General features: G+C 42.1%; 1 protein-coding gene across 4 annotated transcripts in view; it reads left to right on the top strand.

Moving 5' to 3' along the window:
- The window catches only part of LRCH1 (leucine rich repeats and calponin homology domain containing 1), a 191,873-nt gene that overhangs the window by 99,862 nt on the left and 64,996 nt on the right, over nt 1-27,015 (top strand). For all 4 annotated transcript variants that reach the window (XM_003363227.5, XM_023621596.2, XM_001915032.5 and 1 more), the window contains exons 3-5: nt 10,607-10,733; nt 22,001-22,106; nt 26,408-26,544. In XM_003363227.5, coding sequence (XP_003363275.1) covers nt 10,607-10,733; nt 22,001-22,106; nt 26,408-26,544 — 370 coding nt within the window. The remainder of the gene's footprint in view (nt 1-10,606; nt 10,734-22,000; nt 22,107-26,407; nt 26,545-27,015) is intronic.

Raw genomic sequence — 27,015 nt, 5'->3', positions numbered from 1 at the left:
AATCAGGTAGTGTTTTTCTAATACTCCATTTGGTAACTGGCAAGCCATGGCAGAAAGGAGTGTGATAATAATTTAAGAAAATAGATCCATTCTGCTCGGTGATTAATTCATCTCTTCATGAATAAGGAATAAATCCAGAGAAAGCTTAGCTGCAAGACTCCATAGGAGAAAAAAAGTTACTTATGTCTAACCTCAGTGATGCCATTGGCTCAGTTATTGAGTCAGTAGAACATCATTTCCCAAAAGTATATTCTATGGAGAAGTGTTCTGTTGGATGTTAATAGCTATGCTTTTTTTTTAAAAAAAAGAAAGAAGTCCAGGTATTGTGCTAACCAGTATTGTGACTCTCCAAGGAACAGAGAACTTTTCTCCCTTTTTTTGTGAGGCCTACCTGTTAGCATCTCCTAGAATAGTGCTTTTCGGCACACCAGTTTGTAAACACTGGTTTAGAAGAATGGTTATCACCCAGGGAATCCTTCAGGAACTGTCCCCACGCCTGAAAAAGGATAAGCTTAAAAAGTACGTGCCTTCACGATGTCATCTTCAGAGGCCAGGCAATCTATATGGGCTGGATGTGTTGAAAGCTCAGATGAAATGTAAATAGAAAAGAGAGAGGCCCGGGAGACACTGGAGCATAAAATGTGTTGCACAGAGCTGCCATCCAGGCTGATTTATTCTTTATTTAGCACCTTTTAAATGTATAAATCTTTATTTATTTGTTTATTATGATTTACAAATTAAATTATTATTAAAATATGTGATTATTTTGAGAAAAAATTACGGGCTGAAAAGTGCAAAGAATGTATCGATCGCTCACCAGTATCTGGATTCAACAACTGTTAATTTTTTCTGACTTTTGCTTATAAGGTTTTTTCTTTTCCCCACTCCTTTCTTTATAAAGGTGATCTGTTCTTTGGAGGGGGTGGGAGGATTTTTTCAGAGGTTCTGAGAGCTCTATATTGTGTAATGGGGGAAAGAACGACCTTGACTAAAAGTCTAAAGCAGATGAAAGAGTCTTTAAATTGTCAGCACTGACATTTCATTGTTGAAACACTAGAGTCCCTGTGGCTAAAACGAATCACCTGTTAAAGGGTAATTCTTTAAAAAAAGGTAAAATCATGACTCTCATGCAGATATAAAATGAACATCTGTCAAAGATTGTATTTAACTCATTAATTAATGAAGGAAACAGTCAGATGCTATAACCTGTTTAAAGGAGAATTCAACACACACTCAGACACACATATGCACACACATGCTAGGGGGCTGGCGGAATTTACGAGTAGTTGCAGAACTGGTTAATATCCAAAGGGCAGTGATCAGTTGCAACTCTGCTGCACTCGTGACAATTCATCTGCATTTCTGTGGACAAAAATTATTTGCATTACTATCAGTTTTCTACATATGACAGAGTTGTAAAATAACTCATAGGCAATGAAGGGCCGAGAGGACCTGGAAGGATGTGCGAGATGTGCAGTGGTTTTGCCCATTTCAAAACCATTTACAATTTTCCTGATATACCAAATCATTTAATTTTTATCACCACATACAAGAATTGTGCAGCTTTGTGAACTATTTGAATGGGACTATAGGTAGATGAGAAAAATAAGCAGTGGTGTTCAGTATAGATTGTGAAACTCTTCCTTTCAGATCTTGTGTCCTAAAGCCCGTGAGAGGCTGTTTGTGTGTGGGGGGGTGGGGGGGGGACCGAAGAGGGAGGGAATGTGCTTGGAGGGCAGCACATTTACTTTTGTTTGGGCAATAATTGGGACAGGTGATCTTCAGGAAATTTACGTAAACTGTTAGGAGTGGTGGCCCCTCCCATACATTAGTCCCAGCAGGAGACCATTGTGACCTCAGTACTGGGTGCAGAGAATGACCTGGGATCTTCAGCAGAGGCAACTTTGGGCATTTGACAGCAATGCCCAAAGTCTGCAGACACTTGTTTAAAGAGTTATTAAGGCGAGCTTGCGGGGGCCGGCCTTGTGGCGCAGCAGTTAAGTTTGCACGTTCTGCTTCTCGGCTGCCTGGGGTTTGCCGGTTCGGATCCTGGGTGTGGACATGGCACCGCTTGGCAAAAGCCATGCTGTGGTAGGCATCCCACATATAAAGTAGAGGAAGATGGGCATGGATGTTAGCTCAGGGACAGTCTTCCTCAGCAAAAAGAGGAGGATTGGCAGTAGTTAGCTCAGGGCTAATCTTTCTCAAAAAAAAAAAAAAGACGAGCTTGGAATCCTTTCCTTCCACCTTACGTGATATGATCCATAAAAGAAGTCTCACTTTCTTTATTCTTTCAGTTTTAAAATATATGACTGATGTTCAGGTAGGATGTGGGTGATATCAGCTCAGAGAGATGTTGCCTAATCTTGTGAGGGGGTTAGTTTCAGGATTCATGTACATTTCATATTTTCTCCGAGTTTAAAACAGCTCCTTGGGCAGAGTGGGCGTTCAGTAAGTGTAGAAGACAGTTGTCTTCCTTTCAGTCTTTGACACATAGCACCTTCCTTCCTTGACTTTGGTCCCATACTTTCCTCTCGCTTTTTTGTCTCTTTCTGTTTTTCTCTATTCCCCTGCCTGGATGCTCTTTCTCTTCCTGCTCCTTAATTCTAGAACTCCCCAAAGCTCAATCTTTGGTCCTTAAATCTTCTCTCACAGAGCTCATGCCACATATGTGTCAGATATATTCTCTGTCCTTTTGACTCACTTGAGCACTAGGCCTCATTTCCCCAAGTGCCTAAAATATTCACTTCCTCTTAAATGCCTGTTGACTCCTCAGAATTCAACATGTGCTCAACCAAGCCCATTTTCTTCTTTCCCAAATTAGCGTATTTTGGGTCCTTGTTCCTGTCCATGCTCCTGTTTTCCTCCAGCGTCCCAACTTGGAATCTCAGAAATGATCTTTGACCCTTTCCTCCATCCTTTTTTCTATAAATCAGTCATTGAACTGCCAGTCTAGCATCTCATTGCCTCCTGCTCAGAACTCAGTGCCCTCCTCCTACTTTTTTCCTGCTTTATCTTAACTTTTTTTTTGTTGTTAGGAAAGATTCGCTCTGAGCTAACATCTGTTGCCAATCTTCCTCTCTTTTTTTTCCTTCCCTGAGTCCCAGTGCATAGTTGTATCTTTTAGTTGCAGGTCCTTGTAGTTTTTCTACATGAGCCGCCACCACAGCATGGCAGTTGACAGACCAGTGGTGTGGTTCTGCACCTGGGAACTGAACCTGGGCCACCAAAGCAGAGCACGCCGAACTTTAACTGCTAAGCCATCAGGGTTGGCTCTGTCTTCACTTTTCATTCCAAAGTAAGTGAGAAGAGGCAGTGTTGTGTTGAAGGAAGACCACAGACTTTAATCTGAAGCTCAACCCACCTATTTTCAAACCTTAGCACAGAGCAATTCACTAGCCAGGCAATTTAAAGTGATTTAAATTCTCTGAACAATGTCAATTTCAGTATCTGAAAAGTAGGAGGTTTAATGCTTATGTTACAGGATTGTTGTGAATATTGTTGTGATAGTTGTCCAAGTGCCTAGCACAGTGCCTTATATGTAATAACTACCCGAGAAATGTTTGTTGAATGGTTGAATCACGTTTTGTGGCGTGCTGTGTCATACAAATTGCAGTATGGCTTAAGAAAAATAGTGGCAAAAGATCTAGCGTTTGGGTAAAGTAAGTGGATTTTATAGTATTTGATAGAAAGAGGATATGCTATTGATTCGTAAAAGTGTTAGAGCGGTTAAGTGGAGCCGAGTTACTAGTGGTGGCCAAGTTACATGATAGGAGCTCTCTCAAGACTCACTTCCTTGGAAGGATAAGTGGGAAAAAGAGATGTGCATGGGGCCAGCCTGGTGGTGCAGTGGTTAAGTTTGGACGTTCTGCTTCCATGGCCCAGGGTTTGCGAGTTCGGATCCTGGGTGCAGACCTATGTGCCACTTATCAAGCCATGCTGTAGCAGGCGTCCCATATATAAACTAGAGGAAGATCAGCATGGATGTTAGCTCAGGGCCAATCTTCCTCAGCAAAAAGAAGAGGATTGGTGGCAGATGTTAGCTCAGGGCTAATCTTCCTCACAAAAAAAAAAAGAGAGATGTACATAAACTTGTATTCATGCATGTCAATTTATATTACACATTCAAAAATTCCTAGAAATAGATGGAAAGACACATGTCTTCATATGATAAATAGTAATGTTCAGGCATCCTAATTTTTAGTATGAATTTCTTTTATTAACTCAGTGTTCCTGGGTAAAGCTTGATCTGAGCAGCCTGTCCTCATTGAAGTCAGTACCAATATCCCTTTCTTTTTTGTTGGAGAAAAAAATATTAAAGTAAAAAATATATGTTTTCCTGCCTTTGGGAGAGTGCAAGAGGAGAAGGCAGTTAGGTACGCACACCTTCCTGATAACAGGAAGTTAGTGTCCATTCTACCTGGAACATGGCTCCACAAAGTGGGGGGACTATCTTCTGTGTCAATACATGGTTCCTACCATTTAGTGATGGTTTCTCTGTTGCCAGCAACAGTGTTTTGCCCAGTGGTATTTTTTAGGACATAGAGCTCAGGCCTCTGCAGTCTTAATACTTGAAATCCCAAATCTACATTGTTGCCTCAGAAGGTGTTTGGCAGATTAATATTCTTGCTAGTATCAGATATTGAGTTCTCTTTGAACATCCAACACTTCCTTGATTTTGAACATTTAGCTCCTTTTTAGAACGAAAGAAGGGCATAATAAATATTATAGAGGAAACTAAACGTAATACTTTTTAGAGCTTTGTCCTTTTAGAATTGAAAAGCTCTTAGAAAAAAAGGAGAAGAAATAGCTGAGAAGGGGTGAGTTATCAATAACCACACTTTGAAATCTAATTACAGACGTTGCTAGTGGTGGTTGCTGACGGTTACGGGTGTAAAAAATGAAATATTTTAAGCAAGGGTTTATTTATACTCAAGAGGAGACTGATAGGCTGTTATTGTGGGAAACCAGTTCCGTTACAGTAGCCAAATATGGTGCAGGTATGCACAGGGAAATGCACAGTGAAAGGGCTGGTGCAGCAATTTGCCTGAATTCTGCTGTAGACACTCACTTTTTGCTTCTTGCTTTTCTTTTAGTTCTCTTTTCCAAAGTTGACCCTTTACCTTCTCAAAATATGGCCTTTCCATCTATAGAGTGCGAAATGACGGGTATAGTGTTCAAGAACCGGTTCAAGATTCAGTTGAAATGATGATTCCCTGTTTCTACTTTTGAAACATTTTAAGTTTCCAAAAGATTGTCATATTCAAGTTGTGGGAGGCATAACTGCTTTCAAAGTTAGATTTAAACATGGACTCTCAGATTTTTGGCATATAGATAATCTCAATCAAGATTAAAAATTTCATGTAAAATATTATTAAAGTTATATTTATAATTTTTATATTTATAAAATTAAAGTCGACCAAAATATCAGCAGGCAACTGAAAGCAATGATCTTGTTGTTGGTAACTGTCTCAGACATACGATGATGGCGGGGATGCAGGGGGAGGGCTGGCAACCAAGGGGAAGTCCTCAGTCATTAGAGGAAGTGAGCCTGAGAGATTTTGCCCTGGTGGGCTTTTCAGAACGGACCATGCAGGAAAAAGGAAATGGTTCTTTACGGATATTGTTGTTGTGTGTGCATGAAGACAATTAACAGGCAAGCGTCGTATGCAAAACAGAAAAAAAGTTACTCTGCCTTGAATGAAAGGCGAACATGGTACTCAAAAAAAAAAAAAAGACGAAAAAACAAAAAAACCCATGAAAACAAAATTAGGTGAGATATCCTGTGAAAAAGGAAACTTGCTTGGCTAAAGTACAATAACTATTTATAGGAGGTCACGCACTAAGCACGGACAGGGCCGCCCAAACAGGCAGTAACAGTAACTACTGCATGCTTGTTCGGTCCCTTCCCTGGCAGAGACGCACAACAGGGTGAGCATGGGCTGTTCACACCGTGAAACCTGCCCTGCTTTCTCAGTGGCCCTTTAGATGCACGCTGTGACATTTTCTTAATAGGTTTGTGATGGTTAATGATTTCGCATCGTTATTTCTGTTACTCTTTGGAAACCAACTAGTAAATGGAGATGGTGATCCCCAGGTATTCATCTTTTCCCAGAAGATGGGAGAGAAAAAAGTCATTCATGTGATTATATGCCCTAGTCCTGAGCCTCCAGCTTGGAAATAATTACTTGGTTTGTTTGGGCCTGAATTTATAGCCCAGCCTGGTTCTTCTCAGCATGCCTCCAAGTGGTCATCTTTATTTTTTGTTGGTATACGTTTTCAACGAATGAAGCATGAAACTATATTTTAAAAGTGGCTGAAGTTTTAGCAATTAGGAAATAAAATAAATAACTAAAGCCTAGCCAAGCACACATATGCTCTTTCTGGTCACCTCCCCAGTGCTTTGCCACATTAGTGGCTGGGTAGGGTTAATGTTTGTATTTAGATTTAGTGTTGGGCTAAGCACTTTTGCGTCTATAATCTCATGTATCGTAATACTACCTATCAGGTATTATTACCTATGTTTTATAGACAACAGAGCCAGAGAGCTTAAATGACTTACCTAAAATCATATAGACGATTTGTGGGAGAGATGAGATTTGAACTCAGGTCTTCTAATTCCACAGTTGGTGACCTTTGTACTGATCAATTAGGTGCATCTGTTATAGGAGTCTTTCTATAACTTATTTTCTAAGTGAATTCTATGTTCTATTAATAAGTGAACCCATATACTAAAAAAAGTTATATTCCAGTAGAATTAACAAAATATAAATGATGCCCTGATAATAAAGTCACATGTAAGACTTTAGCATGTTTTATTGTCACATACTTTAAGGAAAATAACTTTCTGATAAACCGATGTCAAATAATGTCAAATACCAGCATTAAGTCTGAAAACATGGATATTCATAAGTGCCATAGTCAAAATACATTAAAATAAGTCTCTAAAAGGTAAAACCACACAGAAGTGATTGGTTTGTGAATTCCTTCATTTAGGAATTATGTTAAGTGAGGGATAGTGGTACTTGAACTTAGAAATTTATCCTGCAAACTTAGACTATCAAAAATGTTCGGATTGTTGTTTCATCTTGAAACAAGGAAATAAACCATAAGTCTAGTGGGAGACATTCAACTGAGAAAGATGGAAGAAGCAGCATTAGCAATAAAAGGAACTAGTAACACCTCCTCACTCTTCCTCGTGCCGTCCTCAACCCAGACTGGGCAGGGAGAGTGACATGAGGTGCTGGGCAGGCTCGGCTCTGTGATGGCAGGAAGGCTCAGGCCACCATGAATCCATAATTTCTACTTCTGAATGAGTGGCCCTTTTCCCCCACTAATTTACTCTTTTGTAATGAGTGAGTTTGAAAAAACATTTTTTTTTAAAAAAAAATTTTGCTTTCAGATGTGGCTCACAGGCCACATTTGAAAATAAATGTTGGCCTTTACCTTATCAGATACTCTATGTCTTATTTTTAAACACGCTTCTCTCGAAGGGCCTGTTTATAGCACGGAGGCCTGCAGGAGACAAGTGGGGGGCAGGATAGTGGATTGCTGCCTGGGGCACTGATTTGCTTGAGAAAAATTGCTGCCAGATGAGTGGTTTCAAAAAGCTCGGGCTGCTGATGTAGTCTTTAGTGGGGATCGGATTAGAGGGTATGCAGTTTCTCCTCTCCTTTATAAATATTTGCTGGAGCGCTAATGGGTTTTTGTGTGCATGTGTATTTCCTTTTTCTTTGGGGAAATTACAAGTAATACAGGAACATCCTGTGATAAAACATATGAAGCCAGGCTGAGAGAATGGATGGATGAAGTGAAAGAAATGAGCCCCGCGTCTCTGGCATGCTGTATATGACTAAAGACTGGGTATCCTGGATTGTCTACAGGTGATTAACTACATTAAATAGAGGATTTCAGAAGGCATAAATAAATAGGCTGTTCCACCAGCAACTTTTAGCATAAAAAGCATGCATCACCATCAAAGAAACCATAAATGCTTTCACAAGCTTAAATTTTATTTTATTCTAAATTCGTACCCAGTCTGGAAGAATCCCAGTGTGAATAATCCCGTTTGGTCTCAAATACTCGCATGCTTCTGAATGAGCAGAGCCTCCGTGGCATTGCTTAAGTGTGGGGTAAATGGCTCTCCCAATTCAGCCTCTGCTAATCTGATTTGATGCCTGCATTAAGTCTGTGAGGCTGGGGGTCATTTAGATCTGAGTTTCTACTCGAAGAAACACAGGAAAGCTCTCCAACAGTGATTGTTAATTCTGTGAAAGATAGGAATGTAGAAATTTCAGAAAATACTAAATCTTTGTCCCCTTAATCTTCTCATTAAAAGGAAGTTTAAATATGGCTCCAATATAATAGAATTGCCTTATTAACATTTTAATTTACCAATCCTCACCTTATGAAGTTAGATATTAATAAATATTTTATAACCACAAATTACATTCCAAATTATTTACTTGCCTCCTTTTAATACGTAGTTCTCTTTTCTGGAGGTAGTGTCTAAGGGGCCTTCTTTTTTTCTTTTGTTCGGTGAGGAAGATTAGCCCTGAGCCAACATCTCTGTTAGTCTTCCTCTATTTTGTATGTGGGATGCCGCCTCAGCATGGCTTGATGAGCAATGTGTAGGTCCGTCCCTGGGATCTGAACCTGCAAACCCCGGGCCACCAAAGTAGAGTGTGCGAACTTAACCACTATGCCACAGGACCAGCTCTTAAGGAGCCTTTGTTGGAGCTTGAAGAAAGCTCTCCCAGCAGGGCACCAGGAAGGCTCTCATCCTGCCCGAAGAGCCCCTCTGGGCTCCTGAGGGTGAGACAGAGCAGCGGGAGGGATATGAGGGGACAGAAGGACAGGCTGGCAGCCCTAGTCCCCCTTCTGCTGCTCCCAGAGATCAGGAGAGAGTGCCAGGGCAAGCCCATCTCCCCTGTCTTGCGTGTCACCCTAACCAGGGGGAGTGAAGAGCCAGCTGACCCTTCCTGTGCCGGGAACCTCCTGTAGGGCTCTCAGCCTCCTCCCTCCTTCCCTCTTACAGAAAGCTCTCTCCTCCTGCTGCCTCTTTCTGAAAGTCACTTTCTTTGTGGACCTGGGCAATGGGGAGAAGACATGGCCGTATCTTTTCTTGCTAAAACCTAGTCACCAGGTAGTGGGTACCTGCAGCAGGATCGATGTCAGGGTGGTTACAGGGGAGCTACCCACATTAGAAAGGTTCTTTCCTGAGCACAACACCTGCTTTTTCTTAGCCTATTAGCTAGAGATGCCCTTTGGCTAGCCAGAGGCCCGCCCCCTCCTGTGGGGGAGTGGAGGAGTAAAATCTTTCATTAAACTATAACCTACACAGAAAAAAGGGCACAGGTCATAAGTGTACATCTCAAGGCGTTTTCACAAATAGAAGCACCCATGTAATCATTATCCAGATGAATTCTTTTTATAGTGGTATTTATTTCCTAATTATAAAAACACTGTGTAGGAATTTTGGAATATTCAGCGAAGTATAGTAAACAAAATAAAAAGCACTCACTGTACCTACTCTCCCCAAAATGACCACTGATAACTTTTTGGTGTGTTTCCAGTCTGTCTATCCCTCCCTGTCACGTACACAGATATGTGTGTGCCTATAAATACAAGTACACAGTACCACAACCTCTGAAGCTTCATGCATGTGTGCACATACCCAAAAAGTTCTAAATAGTTGCAAATAACATGACATACAGATTTTTAGAAATTTCACTGCCTGGTTGTTGGCTTCATCAGTGGAATGGCCAGGAAATCAAAGGAAACCGAAAACCATCTGTCTCCTTACTTGATTGCAGGAAAAGGGCTCCTTGGGAGGGAGGACATATCCATATGGATGCTTCATAGATTTCATTAATGCGATATTTTCCCGTCTCTCAGAAAACTGAGCCTTGATGACAGGAGGTTCAAAGACTTCTGAACCTCTTCGTGCAGAGCCCAGGTGAGACCTGGACTCAGACTTTTCTGGCCACACTGCAAAACTGAACCCCTCCGGGCTCCAGCTTCGTTTTTGCCAGAAGGCCAACTTTATTTGTTTCTTTTAATTAGCTCTCTCACAGATACCCAAATAGACTTTAACCACAGCAGCTCTCACTTTAATAAGAGGAAGCTGAGTCAAAACGTTGGAAATCGGCCCGGTGGTTTTCTGAGTTGCAACAAAATGATCTTCCCCACCACTACTAAAATGGACGAGACGAGGCCTTCACAGCGCTGCTTGCTTTGGTCCTCACTTAGTTTCCTGCTCACATTGCAGGAGAACAGTTGGTACCAGCAGCCCATTGCTATTGGGGCTGCCCCTCTGCCTCCTGGCTGGCCCAGGGCTCAGCTTCTACAGGGGGCTTGATGAGGAGTCCCTTGTGCTGGGAGTTTCCCTCAAACTGCCTATGACTCTCTATTTTTTAAATATATTTTATTTTCTTATATACTGGGGATTTGAGTTATTACATATAGAGAAACTTTATTGGGCTTTCTGTATTTGTAAAATGTCTTCTCAGATCACTGCTTTCTCTCTGCTTGTGAAAAACATGTTCGCGAACAGTATGAAGTGGCCGGTGTGTTTACGCATGTTCCTGTTGTATTGTCTTTGCAGTCGAAATCAGCTGTCCGCCCTGCCCGCCTGCCTGTGTGGTCTGCCTCTCAAAGTCCTAATCGCAAGTAACAACAAACTTGGATCGCTGCCAGAAGAGATAGGTCAGCTCAAACAGTTAATGGAGCTGGTATGTTACTGATTTTTAACTCGCTCTTTTTTGTTTGTTTACTAATCATAGCTTATCAAGGTGGTCAGAGAGACTTTTTGCTACAGTTGGACGAGGAGGAGCCAACGTTGTGGGAGGCATTGATAAAGGCGTTATGTAAGGAAAGGAGTAATCTTGGCCTGGCTGTGACACACAGAGTTCCTGAAATTTACAGGTTTCCTGTAGTTTATACTTTCTGACGTTCACAGGATTTACAGTTCCTGAGGTTTACAGGTTACGTATGGTAGTTAGGTCATTTTTTTTTCAGACTGCTTATAAGTTGGTGACAAATTATGGATAAAATGGCAAAATAGCCTACAAATAAGTTAGTAGGCCACACTCTATGAATGCATATAATTAAGTCGGGAGGAACAGAACGCTCTGATTCTGTAAGGATTTTAGTAACCATTGCCCTAAATTGATGTAACATTAAAATGTGGCCATATCCCCAGAGATAAGAAAGGACGGGTTGTAGATGGGCAGAGATGGGTTGTAAGTGTGTACGGGAGGCCAGGATGCGCTGCTCTATTTCAGCTCTTTTACTACTAATTGAATTACCTTGTTTCTAGAATGGGAAAGAATGAATGCTTTCTAGACTTCCATTGAGCCAAGATGGGTGAACGAAGAGACAAGGATGAGCAATCAGGCTAAAATAGAATAGTCATAATTTATTCTCCAAGCGAGCATTATTCCATTCCGACCTTGTGTCAAGCAGAGAGCTGGATGTTGTGATTACAACCATGAAAAGGACACAGAACCTTTCTTTAGGTAGATTCCAGTCTAGAAAAGGTGGCCAATACCTCTTCTCCTGTGTGCCAACTCCGGTTAATTTCTTTGCGGCCACCTGGAACACCACGGTGACGGCTTGTGAGGCCCAGGTAGAGGGTGCTGTGATCCCCTAGTCGTGTCTGCAGTGGGAATTGGCTAGGAAAGTGACAGCACCCGTGTCATATGTGTATGAACTTTGATCTTAGTATAGACATGAGTAATTGTTGTGTAAAGACATTAGAGTTTTAAAAAGGGTGCCTTTTTCAGGACTTACGTGATAGCGATATCTGAAACCCGTTCCAACTAGGTCACACTGAGAGTTGGGATTGGTTATAAGGATGCAGGGGTCTTCCCATCACTCAGCATCAGGACATTTGCTGGGGGATCGTGAGTGACTAGAACAAGACACTGGGAAGTTGTCAAGAACCATGACAGCAGTTTGTTTTCTCGCTCAGCTTTCTGTTCTTCTCTGTACAGTGGAGAGGTTGCCCAGCCCACAGATCCCAAGTTTAAATGTCCTCCAGCTAAAGCACTTAGCAGAGACCTACTAGCATCTCTCAGCCCCAGTTTCTAAGTAAGAGAGGCAAGATCTGGGTCCGGTGTCCTCTCCTGACACAACCACTGATGCCCAAGGCACACAGTCACATTACCTAGATGCGGCTGCTCGGCTGCCACCAGGAGGGCAATTCTGAAAGAAGATGGATATTTATTTGGGCAGACACCCCCTACCCGCACAGTCTCTATTACAAGACACGTGTGCATGGGGTAACAAATGGTTGATTCAGTCTTGGAATTGGGAAGGCATTAGAGGGGAAGAGACCTTTGAGAGGCCCTTTACAGAAGTCTTTGTGGGATTTCCTTGATGGAAAAAAGAAGGCGGTGATGGAGGAGGCATTCAAGAGAGAAGGGACAGCTTATGCAAAGGCAAGACAACCCTCCTGCAGAGGCCAGGTGGAATGGGGCTGGATGCTCCCTCCCCTGGCCGCTGCCTTAGATTTAAGCCCGCGTCAACTCCTTCACAGGGCATTTACGGCCCCCACAGTCAGGCCCCTGCTTCAGCTCCAGGTTCTTCTCTTGCCCCTGGTCCCTTCCGTCTCTGAGTTCCAGCCTTCTGGGAATGGACCTTGTTCCTCCTCACTTCTGGACTTTGGGACACCTCACTCTTTCTACATGGCCTGTTTCTTCCTTCTCCTCTTCTCTGGGTTGGTTCTTAGCCAAGTTAGATCTCATTTCCTCCAACAAGCCTTCCCGGATCCTCCAGCCCGAGTCAGTGCTCCTGAGGCAAGCACCCTGTACTTGTCGCGGAATTTTCATGGAGTCACATTTGTCTTCTCACTTGCCATCCTCCACGCCAGCTCCCCCCACACCTTGAAAGCTGCTTAAGGACAGGAGCTGCGTCTGACTTGCTGTCATATCCCAGTGCCTGTCACCCAATAAATGTTTGCTGAAAATGGAATGCTGCTGTCAAATGGTGGAAAGTGGGCCTGGAAAGGTGGCTTGGGATGGACGAGGAGGACTCCCAAGTGCCGTGCCACGTTGGGGGAATGACTTTATCTTGCAGTCCAAGTTAATTCAGAAGGTGCCATTTTAACTGGTTCCAGAAAACAAAACAAAGCAAAAAATACAGAATAATTCTTCAGATGAAACTGATCTTTACATGCTTAAGAAAAAAATACTTCTTTTGTGAGTCTGATAAGCCACAAAATCCAGGTTTGCTAAAATTTGGATTGGGCTTTGCAGACAATATGAATAGCAAGTTGGTTTTGTTTCCACTTCTCGGGCTCCCTCCCATGGGTGGCACACTGGTGAGATCAGACTTCTGGAACCTTTTGGCAGCCGGAATGTGTTTCTGTTCCACTGCACCCTGGGCTTAAGCCGACAGCATGCCATCCAGCAGCTGTGCTTCTCGAGCCACAGATCTGCTCATCAGTTAATAGGTGGCATATGTGCTGAGGCCAGGAGCCAGACCCACACCAGAGCAGGGCTTTCCTCAAATACCCTTGTCAGCTGCCGGCTGGCATTCAGCAGAAGTGGAACAGCACCGTCTCCAGCCTTGGGACAAACGAGCTGCTGGGTGGTTATGAGGGGCGCCCTGAGCTTTCCTAGGCATCCTGTGCAGAGCCCAGCTCTCGGGAAGTCTGCCTTGCCCCTTATTTACAGCACTGTCATCTGCTAGTCCTTGTGTCTTTTCTCCACCAGCAGTGACCGTTAAACCCTCGAGTCTTAGAATGTTAGAGCCAGCGAGGTTTTAAAAGGCATCTAGTCCAAGCTCTTGACATCTTACAAATGAAGAGACTCAAGGCAGAGAGATGGTGAGTGACATATGGAAGGTCACCCTGGAGAGGCTAACTTGTAACCTAAGCTGAAACAGCCTCGCTCAGTGCAGTCTGATGGGAAGATAATGCAGGCGGCAAATGTGATTCTAAATGTACCGGTAGCACATTAAAAAAAAAAAAAGAAGCAAGTGAAATTAATTTTAATATTTTTTTAACCCAAGATAGCCAAAATATTATTACATCAACATGTATGCAATATAAAATTAATAGGGTATTTTATTTTCTTTTTTTCATACCAGATCTTCAAAATCCAGTGTGTATTTTACACTGACAGCACAGGCGGATTGGACTAGCGACATTCCTCATGCTCAGTAGCCACATGTGGCTAGAGGCCAGCCCAGCGGCCGGGGCAGCGCTGTAGCCTGTGTTCTTTCTGCTCTGCTGACCCATGTGTACGAGCAAGCTTGATCTTTGTAGAAAGCATTTATTTGTGAGGTTGGTAAAAATTTAGTAAGCTGACATTATTTAAACACAAGGGGTGACTGGCCTTGCTTAAGGTCACAGACTAAAAAAAGATTAGTTTCCATTTGTTCTTATTTATCTTTGATCTTTTTGCTTAAAATAGTAGTGTTGCTATAGGTAACCCTATCAGAGGATTTTTAGCGATCCGTTGGAAAAAATTCCCCGGAGAGCCTGAAGTCATTGTAGAATTGCATGAGAGGCTTCTGTTTTGTGGTTACATGGTAACCACCTTGTTAAAAAATTTGGGCGCTCCCCAAGCCTTCAGCGTCCGGTAAGCCACCTGAGTGCTGAGAAACTCTCTCCGCCGATTAGGCTCTGAGCATTGTGGAACTATTTTGGAAGAAATATTTTTAAACCTTTCACGTTAGACTCAAGAGCACCCGAAACTGACTTGTAAACTCTTGTTTTCTTCCAAGCATGAGCAGAGCATTCCAGAGTCATCATTGGCTTAAAAAACAAAAGCCCCGTAGCCATCTACAAGAAAGGAGTCGTCCTTGCTCATTTTTGAGAGGAATCGGAGTTGGAAAACAGTATCTTACCTTTTTAAATGTGTCACGGTTACCTAAGACTCTTAAAACGAAAAGCATTCCTATTCCTTGATTGGCCTGTCCAGCCATTGAGATTGTGCTGGGAATATGGAAAAGCAGTCGTGCCTCCTTCCATGAAGAAGCCCGACTGAGCTGTCCTTGGATGTATTTCCACATTGTTTCAGGTGCAGGAGAACTTAGGGAATCTTAGCTCCACAGAGCCTGCCCCTCCAGGGTCATTTCTGATGGGAATGATCCAGAATGTTCTGACCTCCTTGGCCACTTTGAATTACTTTTATACGGCTTGTTGCCTCAGAACTGTTGCTGCTTGAGTATGTTGCTTTGTATCTGTGTCTTCTTTCTATCAGGGAAAGAAACAAAGCAGTGGCATTTACTGAGCATCTACTGTATGCCAGGCACTCTGCTAGGTACACGACATGTATTATTTCATAGACTCTCTCTTTTTTTTTTTTTAGAGCCCATGCATTTTTTTCTTCTTTCTTGGTGAGGAAGATTCGCCCTGAGCTAACATCTATTGCCAATCTTCCCCTTTTTAAAATTTTTTTTCTCCCCAAAGCCCCAGTATACAGTTGTATATCCTAGTTGTAAGTCTTTCTAGCTGTGCTTCGTGGGACGCCGCCACAGCATGGCCTGATGTGTGGTGTGCACAAACTTAACCACTCGGCCACGGAGCCGGCCCCTCATATACTCTTGACAAAAACCCAGCAAGGGAGGTATCATATCTACATTTTACAAACAAGTTTGAATTTCAGAATTACTCAAAGCCGTGGGGCTATGAAATGGTGGAGCTGGGATGCAAAGCAGGTTTGTCTGATGAAAACCCACACCCTTTCTGCAGCACAGTGCAGCTGTGCTGATGTGTCCTCATCTAGGCTGTAAGTGTCTCATGGAGAGTGGCCCTGATTTCTGCCTGGTTCTACTTGAAGTGGTTTTCCCACCAAAGTCGTGGCAGGCCATGACCAGCTGACAGTGAATCGGAGAATGTTACGAAAATAGGGTGTGGTCCAAGTGGGCAGCGTCTGTCTGAAGCTTTGCTCCCTGAGGAACCACAGCCAGGCAGGAGCGTCAGTAGACTTCTCTTGTGTTGACTAAACTTCATTTCACTCATTTAAACCATGCTGACTTCTTGGAAACATGGTTCTCTAACTGTCAATCACACCTGAAGGATGAGGTATGTTTGATAGTTGGTAAGAGATACTGTGCGAATGTCACGTTATAATTAACTGACGTCTATGAAGACAGACACACTAAGTTAGAACACAATAAATTTGAGAACCTTTTATGGGGCATTTGCCAAAGATCTAGGGGTCTTCTCGTTGATTGTGCATGCTGACATGCCGGGGGTCCAGAGGTCGCCTGTCTCTTATTTGGTTTTTCTCCGTGCTGTCCTCATGCAGCTCATGCAGTGTATGAAAATTGCATCTTCCGGGTATGACCTTCTTGTAAGAGAACACAATAGCACTGGTTCAGAAACCTGTTTTTACAACCAAAAATCTCACAGAGCCTGACTCAAGTAATAACTGATGGGAAGGTGTATTGCCTGGCCCTGACTAGACACACTATTTTTAACCCTTTTTTCATGAAATGTTTGGATGTATGGAGAGTTTGAATTCAGGGACTGATTATAGACATGGGCTGTGTTGGGCAGCTTCTGAGGGAAATCCCTTCTTCCTTATCTTCAGGCCTAGCATTCTAATCTCCGGGGTGGGTAGAGTGGAGACATCCATTCATGTGTCTGCCATACGCATTTGTCCATTCGTGGTCTCTGGAGATGGCCCCTCACCTCTGGTTTCTGTGAGACAATCGGAAACCCATGGCTTGTTCAAGGCTCCTTTGTTGCTTCTGTCTCTGCCTTTCTTACGGGGTGGGGTGTTTGTGCAGATGTGGAGGAGTGTGAAGTAAAGTTTTATACCAGAAAGAGATGCTCAGTAAGTGTTGAGAGGTAATAATTTATCAAACCAGAGGGTGTTTGAAAAAGTTTCAGGTTTAAATGAACATATTGATTTTTATTTTAAAAAGTTCTTATGGGGCCAGCCCAATGGCATAGTGGTTAAGTTCGTGTGCTCTGCTTCAGCGGCCCAGGGTTCACAGGTTCAGATCCCAGGCGCGGACCTAGCCCCACTGGTCAAGCCATGCTGTGGCGGCATCCCACGTAAACTAGAGGAAGATTGGCACAGATGTTAGCTCAGCAGCAATCTTCCTCATGCAAAAAGAGGAAGATTGGCAACAGATGTTAGCTCAGGGCCAATCTTCCTCACACACACTAAAGAAGTTCTTACTATAGGCGTTGAGGTTTTTGATTGCTCAGAAATCAAAATTGACATTAGTACTCAGTTAAGATCTATATTTCAAACAAAATCTCTTCCTTATTTCTGATGTGGTAGATGGATTTTCCTGATTTTGGAAGGAAATTAGAATTATTTAATCTTGCCTCTTCATTTTATATGGGCACAGAGAGGTTAAGACATTTACTTAAACTTACACAGTGAGTCATACAGAAGACATACTCGAAAAAAGGGCATGGTCACGTAATGGGAGACCAGTGTTTAATAGCTTGTGTTTTCTGTTAGGATGTTTGCATTTCCTCCAGCTAAATAAAGAGCTAGATTTATTACAAAAATACAACTTAAGCCCTAGTTTAACCACACGAAGTTGTTGAAAACCTGAGAGTCAGAGCGAGGTAGCTTTGAGAACAGCACATACAGGTCCACGGTGTGGCCTGGTCTTACTGCAAATCTTCTCTCACCAAAATCATCTTGGCACTGTATTTGTGTTGGTTTTCATTAGAGGTCACTTCTTAAAAAACACTTCAAGTCTTTTTTAACAATGCTGTTTTCTGAAAGTGAGCATCGCCTAGTTTAATAATCCCTGAATTTACTCTGATGCTTTAAATCTTTGTAATCATTGCACTCTGAAGGTAAGTTAGCAACTAGCACTGAACAACAGAAATGTGTTAATCTCCAGTGTGCATTTAACACTTCTAGAGACTTCCTTTATTGCCTGCAAGGGCTGTGAAGAAATGAGAATCTTAACTTCCACAGTTGTTCTTTTGATTACTTAAAAGCAAGTTGATTAAACCAGTGAAAAATACGCATATTTGGAGTTCTAGTTAGAATTCTCTATTTTGTTTTTTATCTAAATGACAAAATTAGACTGGCTGGTCCATAAAAACTTGACTTTGAGTATTTGTTGTTCTGATAAGAATTAGATTCACATCTGTATCAAAAAGCATAGAATTACTAACTATTTGTGAAATGTTTATGACGATTGTTTTGGACTACCTGTATATTTATAATATTTTAACACCAAATGTATGGTAATTTGGTTTCACAGTAGCCTGGAATAATTCATGTGTAAGACATAGCTTAAAGCAAGTAGACAAATCAGGAGGGACTCATGTGGCTATTCAAAGACGCCACTGAGTCTGGAATTCACAGCTTGGTAAATTCTCGCTCATTTCAGAAGTGTGAGCCACTAGTATTGTTTATTTTGAAGATTTATTTTCCGAAATCATGTCTACTTTAAATGAACTCCAACGAAAGCCATACCTTATCTTAGGCTAATTATGGACAGACATGTTCTAGAGAACCAGGCCATCCTAGGAATGTTGCTCTTACAGTACTGAAACTGTAATATCTTATCCCAGAACACCTGGACTATTACCCTCTCTCCTCCTCCCCATTCCCCAGCTAATGGAGAACATAATTACCTTTGGGGTTTTATTTTTGTGATGAAATTCATGACCTCTTTAAAATTTGGCAAGGTTCCATAGCTGGGAGGGAGTTTTGCACAATTTTCTACCAACATTGATTACACAATAGTGAAAAATCTTTATCTTGCTTGTACGCTAGATCTGCCTGGGCATTTTTTCCCCATTATTTTGGCAGAACAGGAAGTAACTGACAGCAGTGCAGAGAACTATTAAAACAATTTGACCTTCACCATATACCCTTCTAAATGTGAATGGACAATTGGACTTTGTGTTTCTAATTGTCTACAGATGTTCTGTCCTGTGAGTCAGAAGGAAAAACTTGTTTTTATCATTTTGTAAAGTTCTTTTTTTTTTAAGTAAATTGGGTAACTGTTTTCCCTACTGGTAAATAAGTATTTAAATATAGCTGAGGGCAATTTATCTTTGATAAAGCCATTTTGTTAGAAATATATGTTGGAAAAAATTACCTTATATTTAGGGAAACAGCATACTGTAATTTCTGGCTAACCAGGGAGTAGTCAAGAGCAGGTGAATATAGTACACACAGAAAAATGGCATCAGGCTGAATTTCGCATCATGAGAGCTCATGCTGTGAATATGCTGCATAAAAATACGTGTTATCTTTTTGCTTCCCTCTCCCCCCGCCTTTTCTTAAGAGAGAGACTTTTAAAAATTATGTCCTTGAAACTTCTGAAAATTGTCATTTTCACATTGAAAAATCTGTGATTCCCATGAACTACAAAAGGGTGTTTCTCATGCTGTCACTCACAAACTTACAAAAACTTATTTTAGATGTCAGTGACATAAATTCTCTCTAGAGACGGAAAATAATTCTAATTCTTCCCCCACACCCCTCCCCTGACCATCGTCAACATGACTATGCATGGTCGTGAGTCCAATAGAATAATCTAATATATTTCTAGAGCCTACCTACGGTCCTTTTGTGTGAGGGCTCTTTTTAAAGAGAATGGAACAGTACCTGTTGGTTATTTGTAGCTTGGTTAAGGCAAAGAAAGATAAGCTTTCACTGAGAGGATTTGCTCTTGACATCTGTGCCAGCTCAAATGCTGTAGTAATTGGGAAAACATGGCGTTTCACTTTTCACTTCTCATGTATGGAAGTATATTCAGAAAGGCAGAGTAGGTCACTGCCTCGGTGAGGGGCTAGGAGTGACGAGACAGATCGCTGGACCTTCTAATTCTGTAATTACTTCCTTAGACTTTTGTGTCTCTGCACATGTGCTTGTGGTGTTTTTGTTTGTTTGTTTGTTTTTAACTCTAGGGATGTTTTTCATAAAATTTTGTGTGACGTTTCTGGGCCAAGAGCGAGGCAGCAACAGCCAGCCTTGCGGTGATGACATTGAGCACCTAGTGTTCCTACCCCGTCACATGCCACCCCCCACTGTCGTCCAGCTGAGTACAGAACAGGATGGCTGGCTGGTTGTGTGGCGTGAGCTCAACCTTTATAAATTGCAGCTTCATTCCGGTTAGCAGGAGCGATATCATTCCTCTTCATCAAGTGATATTCATTTACACCCTCGTGGCCTTGACAGCTTGGCAGGTGCCCTGGGGACTTTTAAGATGAGATGCAGTTCAAGGGCAGCGATGCCCTGTGTTCTGTATAGCCGGCTCTTACTTGGAGCCTGGGGTCTCAGGGGATTGGTCAATGGTGAGTGCATCTCCTCTGAGTGAATGTGCAAACGATTTCTGAAACCAGGCTTTGGTGCCTTCTAAAAGGGGGAGTGAAAGGGGGAGTTTCTACAGGTTCGGCAGTGATGTGGGATATTTAACGACTTGACCTCATTGGGATCATGTGTAGTGCAGATATATCTGTAGTTTCCGTGATACCAAGCAGGACCTGCAAGAGATTTGGTGTGTATGTTGGAGCATCCTGGGGTCCCAGCTGTGAGCTGGAATAAAATGCAGCATTATGGAGCATCAACGTAAGAGGACTTTAGAAATTTTATCCAATATTTGTTAATCCCTTACTTTACACCTGCCTAGCATTCTGCTTGGCACCAGGAAGATGGAGTGAATTATACGTGGTCTCTTCCATCTAAGAGCAGACAGGCTTATAGGAGAGACCAAACATCTGAGCAGTAACAGTAACAGACTGTAGGACCACATGGAAAAGTGGTCAGTTCTCCATGGGTGTTAGATCAGAGCACGAGAGGTGGTGGAAGCCTTGAGAAAGGTTTTGGACAGGAGGCGAGGCTTGAATTAAATCTTGAAAGATGAGTAGGTGGGGCAGGAGGACAATATTGCGGAATGACATACCCGGAAGGGAAAGAGTGTGAACAAGTTTTGGGACTGTGAAAGAGCTTGGTACACATTGAAACTGCAAGCAGAGATAACGGCTTGAGTCTAGGAGCAAGAGAGGGCATGCACAGAGAAATAGGCAGACCCAAATCGTAGAGCCTGGCCTTCCTGCCGAGCTTGGCACTTTATCCTGTAGTTCCTGAGGAGCTGCTGGAAATGTTTATGCCGGAGAATGACATCGTGGAATTTACACTGTGAATCTTCACTCCGTGAAGGATGGGTCTGAGGAGGAGGTTGATGCATGGAAACCAATCAGGAGACCATTACAATGTCTAGGTGAGAGATGATGCTGATCTAGACTAGAGGAGGAGCTGAGGGGTGGGGGTGGAGAGCAGCAGAGCGTAACTTCCAGAGCAAGAGAGGAGAAGGACGAGCAGGGCCAGTAAGTCTATAGAAGATTAAAAATGTCTCGGCCTCCATTGTGCATGTGTCAGGAGGTGGTTCCAATCAACCATTAATAGAGTGCTAGTCTTCCAAAGCAAAGAAGACACCATCCTCATACCCTATAGTCTTGCTTGTAAAATGTGTCTATAGGTCCAAGGTTCCCAGCCCTCTGGTGAGAAGTCCATTTTAAATAGTGCATCCGAACAGTGTATTAATATGCATAGTTTTTCACTGTAAAATGAAGAATGCGTTGTCTTCTGTTTAGAGGCTCTGTGGGATAGTGACTGAACAGTGGGCGGGGAGTTGGTGCCGAGTGTTAACTCTGGCACCTGCAGCCTTAGACAACTGACTTAACTTTCCTGAGCCTCAGTTTTCTGAACTGTAAATATTAGACTAGTAATATAGTAATATTGCCTCATGGGTTTGCTATGAGAATTAAGTAAGATTGAAACATGTGAAAGCAGCGGCCAAAGACGAGCCAAGGAACTACCGAATGCTACTAACATCCTTCTTTTGTCTCTTTTCTCTCCTCAGAAGATGTTGCATTTTCCTTTTCTTGTCTGTGCTAAGCCTTACTTGGTGCGGGACCTGGAGACCAGCATAAGAACGTACCTGTGTCGTTGTCCTTCCTCACATTTAAATTCCTTCAGGCGAGTTCACACTAAGCGCTTGATTTCCTGGGGAAAGGCGTTTATTCTTTCTCTCTTTGCTTCCCATACAGGACGTCAGCTGCAACGAGATCACAGCCTTGCCCCAGCAGATAGGGCAGCTGAAATCTCTCCGAGAACTGAACGTCAGAAGAAATTACCTTAAAGTTTTACCACAAGGTAAAAGAGAAAGGGGAAAAATAAATAGAATGGGAGACATTATTTTTTGTTCACTTTTGTGAAGTTGGGTCTAGTCATGTTTATGTATGCCTATTAATATTCAGTATAATTTGAGTTTCACGTGTAGGCAACAGAAAAATTACGTTTAGTTTTAGCCAAGGGTACAGAAACACAGTCATTGCCCTGGGTAAGACTGTGTGTGTGTGTGTGTGTGTGCGCGTGCACGTGCACTAGTTTACTTAGGCTCCCATAACAGTACCACGGACTGAGCAGTTTAAACAACAGAGATTTATTTCTCACGCTTCTGGAGGCTGGAAGTCTGAGATGAAGGTGTGGGCTGGTTTGGTTTCTCCTGAGCCTCTCTCCTTGGTCTGTAGGTGGCCGTCTACTCCCTCTGCCTTCACGTCATCCTCCCTCTGTGTCTGTGTCCTAGTCTCCTCTTCTCATAAGGTCACCAGGCATCTTGGATTAGGGCCCACCCTAATGGCCTCATTTTAACTTAATTACTCCTTTAAAGACCCTATCTCCAAATACAGTCACATTCTGTACTGAGGTACTGGGGGTTAGGACCCTAACATATGAATTTTGGGGGCACACAGTTCAGCTCATAGCAGAAGGCAGAGTAAATGGTTTTGGGGATGGATGTATGATTTTCTGGAACATCAAGCCAAAAGTTTAGTTGACATGTTTGGTCCTGCAGATCCAGCTGTCGGGGGTTCTGGCCTTGTGGATCTGGGAGCTCTGGTGGGGAACCCCTTGTATCTAAAATCTGTTCCTCAGGCGAGGGCACTGCCCCTGCTGAAGTGATTCTTGGACTGAAATCACATAGTTTTGGTGAATTTCTCCCAGTCTAGAAGCAAGGATGTCTCCAGAGCCTCAGCTTTGAGACTCGGTGCGTCCCCAGGCAGCCCTGCGCAGGAACCAGACTCGGGCAAACCCTTCTCTGCAGCCGTGGGCTTCCACAGTGTGTCCCTCTGATACGTTATGTTGGAGCTTGAGTAAAAAGATATATTTATTCAGAAACTTTGTACCATTAGGAGCTTTGACAAGCTGCCTTGTCGGTGGTGGTGGATCTGAATTTCATTTTTTGGGATCCTCCTTTGGACCTGAATCAGGCATGAGTGGATGAGCTATAGAACTCAGAATGCTTTCTCCAAAGCATACTGCGATTTTCAAAGATCACATTGATTTCCATCCTTTTTGTTTAAGGACACTAGGCATGCTCGATTTCAAACATATATTTAAAAAGGTATCTCAAAGCAAAAGCATATATTTGGAAACAGTGAGCATTCACTTAATGTGATGCTAATGCGGCTGTTTGAGGGCTTCCTGATTTTTATTATTCTGTTCCTGCTTCTTGATCTTGGCCTTGAAAGTCTTCGTTATTGAAGGCAGACAGACAGAGCTCATGAAAGGGAAAGAACTTTATAATATGGAATGTGCTTCATAGATGGGAGGGTTAGGGGTCTGCCGGCCATCTTCACCTTCTCGTGCTGACTAGCATTTTAAAGAATTGAATTAGAAACTATCACAGCATGAAGATTCGTTGCTTTATTACTTGAGATGACTTAGTATGAAAGCACTGATTTTTCACTTTGTCATTGTGCATTCCCGTTTTTTGAATGGATGGAATTGTTTTTCTTGGTTTAAGCAAGTACAAAGGGAGAACTTACTCAAAGCAAATTTATAAGCATATAAACTTTCCTAGCATTAAAGAAAACTCTCATTTAGATTTAAGCTCTCATGTTAATCATTGAGAAATCATCACAAATCATTGAACTCTCATTTTCAAGAGGGAGTTTAATTTAATCATTTTACAGTTGTCTGGAATCATTTAGCAATGTGTGGAAAGAAAATGCATCTGCAGGTTTTTATTTCTCTCACCATTCCTTACTCTCTCACCTTAAAAGCATTCCTTTCCTAAAAAGATCAGTTACAAATTTCTATACTTTCCATAATTATGTTTTCTCAGGTTCAATATTTTTAGATACACTCAAAGCTAAAACTTCAGTTTACTGGAAAATCTTTTTTTTTTTTTTTTAATAATTTCCTGAATGTCAAGTTTCTTTTTTGCTTCCATCTGGAGAACGCTATTCACAAAAGAGCATTGATAATGCTTTCAGGCAGTGAATTTAAAGACTTTCTAAATTTCCATACTTGTGTCTCCTCCTTGAGTACCCCTCCTCATATGCTTCCAATTTGAGGAGGGAAAAAAAAGGTCTGTGGCCTAATTACCCGTGTCAATTTTGCGGTGGTTTTCCTACAACTTCTGCATCAAGGAGACCATATTTTGTTCTTTCTAGGACCAGAATGGACAGAGGATTGAAGTAGCCATTTGTTGCCCCTCTATGCAAAGGAGAGAGAGAAGCCAGATTCCTTGTTATTTTTATTTTTTTCTTACTCCTTTTTTCTGCTCTGTTTCTTTTGACCTTTTCTGAGCTGGAGTAATCATTTCCCCTTCCATTTTCTTGTTGTGAAAGTGTCAGGTTTTAGTTTTCCCAAACTAAGATGATAATTGTGTTCCAAAGGGGCACTAAAAGGAATAGTCATCATGAAAACCATGGCTTATTTTATTTGCCAGGTCATTTACTTGTATTTTATTTACCTGTAGCCTCTCCCCCTCCTGCTGTGTCTTTCAGGAACCTAGCCCTCTAGTTTTGCTTTAAAACGTCTTCCTTTTGACTGGCAAAGAATTGCTGAAGATCCAGAGTCCAGTTAAAATTTGCCGACCTAACTTTAGTGAGCAAAGTTAACCATCTCAGAGACAGATTAATGTTACTAGCGATTACAGCAACGAGAGAGTCCTCTTATATATAATCTCCCTAACTGTTACCCCTGTTTTAGAAACAAACTATGCAATAAAAGGATCTTGTTTTCCCTTTTCCTTCCGCCTTCTTGATTCCATGCTGTCCTTCATATTTACACCCTCAGTCTCTTCTCCATCTCCTGCTGCTCCAAGAGCCTTCAAGGTGACCTCCAGGACTAGGGTGGCCTGTGGCAAATCACTTTTCCTATGCAGGGAGAGCTGGGTTGGAGTAGTGAATTCCTCAGGGCGATTTAAAAAATACGCTCCCTGAGTTTCTCCTACAAAGCTGCCTGTCACAGACCTGAATTTGGAACCCGCTGAGTTCAATGCTCTTCTGCCTCCTAGCATTTCAGTCCCATGACTTCTTTAATACAGAGCAGTTCACTAAGGTGTGAAAGAAGGAAAGTCCCTTGCACGCCCAGAGCGAGTGGAAATCAGAGAAGAGATACTGGTTGCTAAGTGCATCTTTGTTGGTGGAACTTGAAGGAGTGTATCTGAGTGAAGTGAAAACCCTTGGGTAGTGCGGCAGAGAATAGTGTTAATTCTTACTCCGGCCACTGTCATCAGCCCCTCTTCTTTATATGGTTCCTTTATACAGCACCTCCCCTTCCTCCACTTTGGAACTCCTTGAGTATTTGAAAGCACCGTACCTCACTCCTTACCAGGTCCGAAAACCAGCGAGGCGGGGCCCGGTTCTGAAATGAACCCTCTGTAGCCTCTCACACAGAGATCTCGGTGGTTTGCCCGGTGTCACCCTACATGTCTGGCTTTGCTCACCCTCTCTGCTCTATGGAATATATTTGACTTCGTTTCTTGCAGCTGCCAATGTCCGTTGGAATGCTTGAAATTACTGAGTGTTTACTATGCCACTGGGTGGGGATTTTAAGCTAAATATAATGTTCTGTCTTGTTTCTGGAGCTACAGAAGACTTTTTAAAAGCAGCACAATAAATCCTCATCAAATCGGGATTACAGGGTCCATTGCAGAATTCTGAATTAGATATCAGTTATTTTTTAAAGGGGAATTAAAAGATCCTGAACACATTTCTTGTAACTAGTTCGAGATTATGCCGGCCCAGATACATTGACTAGATAAGAATATTTTGTAATTAGCATATTATTCATATTAGCCAGTACTGCTTGAAAACATTTTGAAATTAAAACATAAACATGTCCTGTGTAGTATGGCTTATGTGATTGTTTTGCTGTAAGAAATCGTTTTAAACAATAGACGTAAATGTCAGCGTTTCCAGCTCTAATCAGAACTAACAACAATTTTCAACTATTGGGCTCCCAATGAAAGATTCTCCTTCCCCTTTGGTGAAAATATTGTATACATATACTATATATTCATAATGTACAACTTGCTTTCGATTGTGCTGAATGATGTTTTTCCCGATAAGCAGAAATTAATTTTTGAATGTTTAGCATTTCATCTTGTTGCTTTCTGAGTGTTTCTCTTTCTTTTTTTTTTTTTTTTTTTCCTGTTCTTTTAGAACTAGTAGCTGTTCCCTTGGTAAAGTTTGACTTTTCCTGCAATAAAGTGCTCGTGATTCCCATTTGTTTTAGAGAGATGAAGCAGCTGCAAGTATTACTGCTTGAGAATAACCCTCTGCAGTCTCCTCCAGCACAGGTGAGGGGTCTCGGAGCACAGCCTCCGCCCGCGGGATGTGCTGTCAGTAGCCCCAGGCAGCTCTTGGCAGAGCCGAGTTTTCTATAATTTGCTGAATTGATATTGTGTTAGACACGATCATAAGCAGTCACAGTCTGTAAAAAAGATGAAACCTTGAGTGAATCTGACTACAGTAACTTGTCTCCTGCTACATCAAGTTCATTACCAGCATTTGCCTCGCTACTCTGATCACTGCCATTGCAGAATCGTATGTTTGGTTACTTGATCAATTGTAAATGCATTTGAAACATTTTCATGGAGTATATGACTTACAGAGGAGTAATAGATCCCTTGCTTTAAATTTCAGCTGGAAAAGGGAGTTTAAATATTTTGAAATATGATTATTGGTTATTTAGAGACAAGATTCAAACTGAAATATTAAACTGTGCGAGAAAAAATGAAGTACATATGCTTTCAGAATTGGGACGTTAC

This window comes from Equus caballus, chromosome 17 (assembly GCF_041296265.1).
Source record: "Equus caballus isolate H_3958 breed thoroughbred chromosome 17, TB-T2T, whole genome shotgun sequence".
Classification (NCBI taxonomy): Eukaryota; Metazoa; Chordata; class Mammalia; order Perissodactyla; family Equidae; genus Equus; species Equus caballus.
Note: the sequence above shows the minus strand (reverse complement) of the source record. Positions and strands in the feature narration are given on the sequence as shown.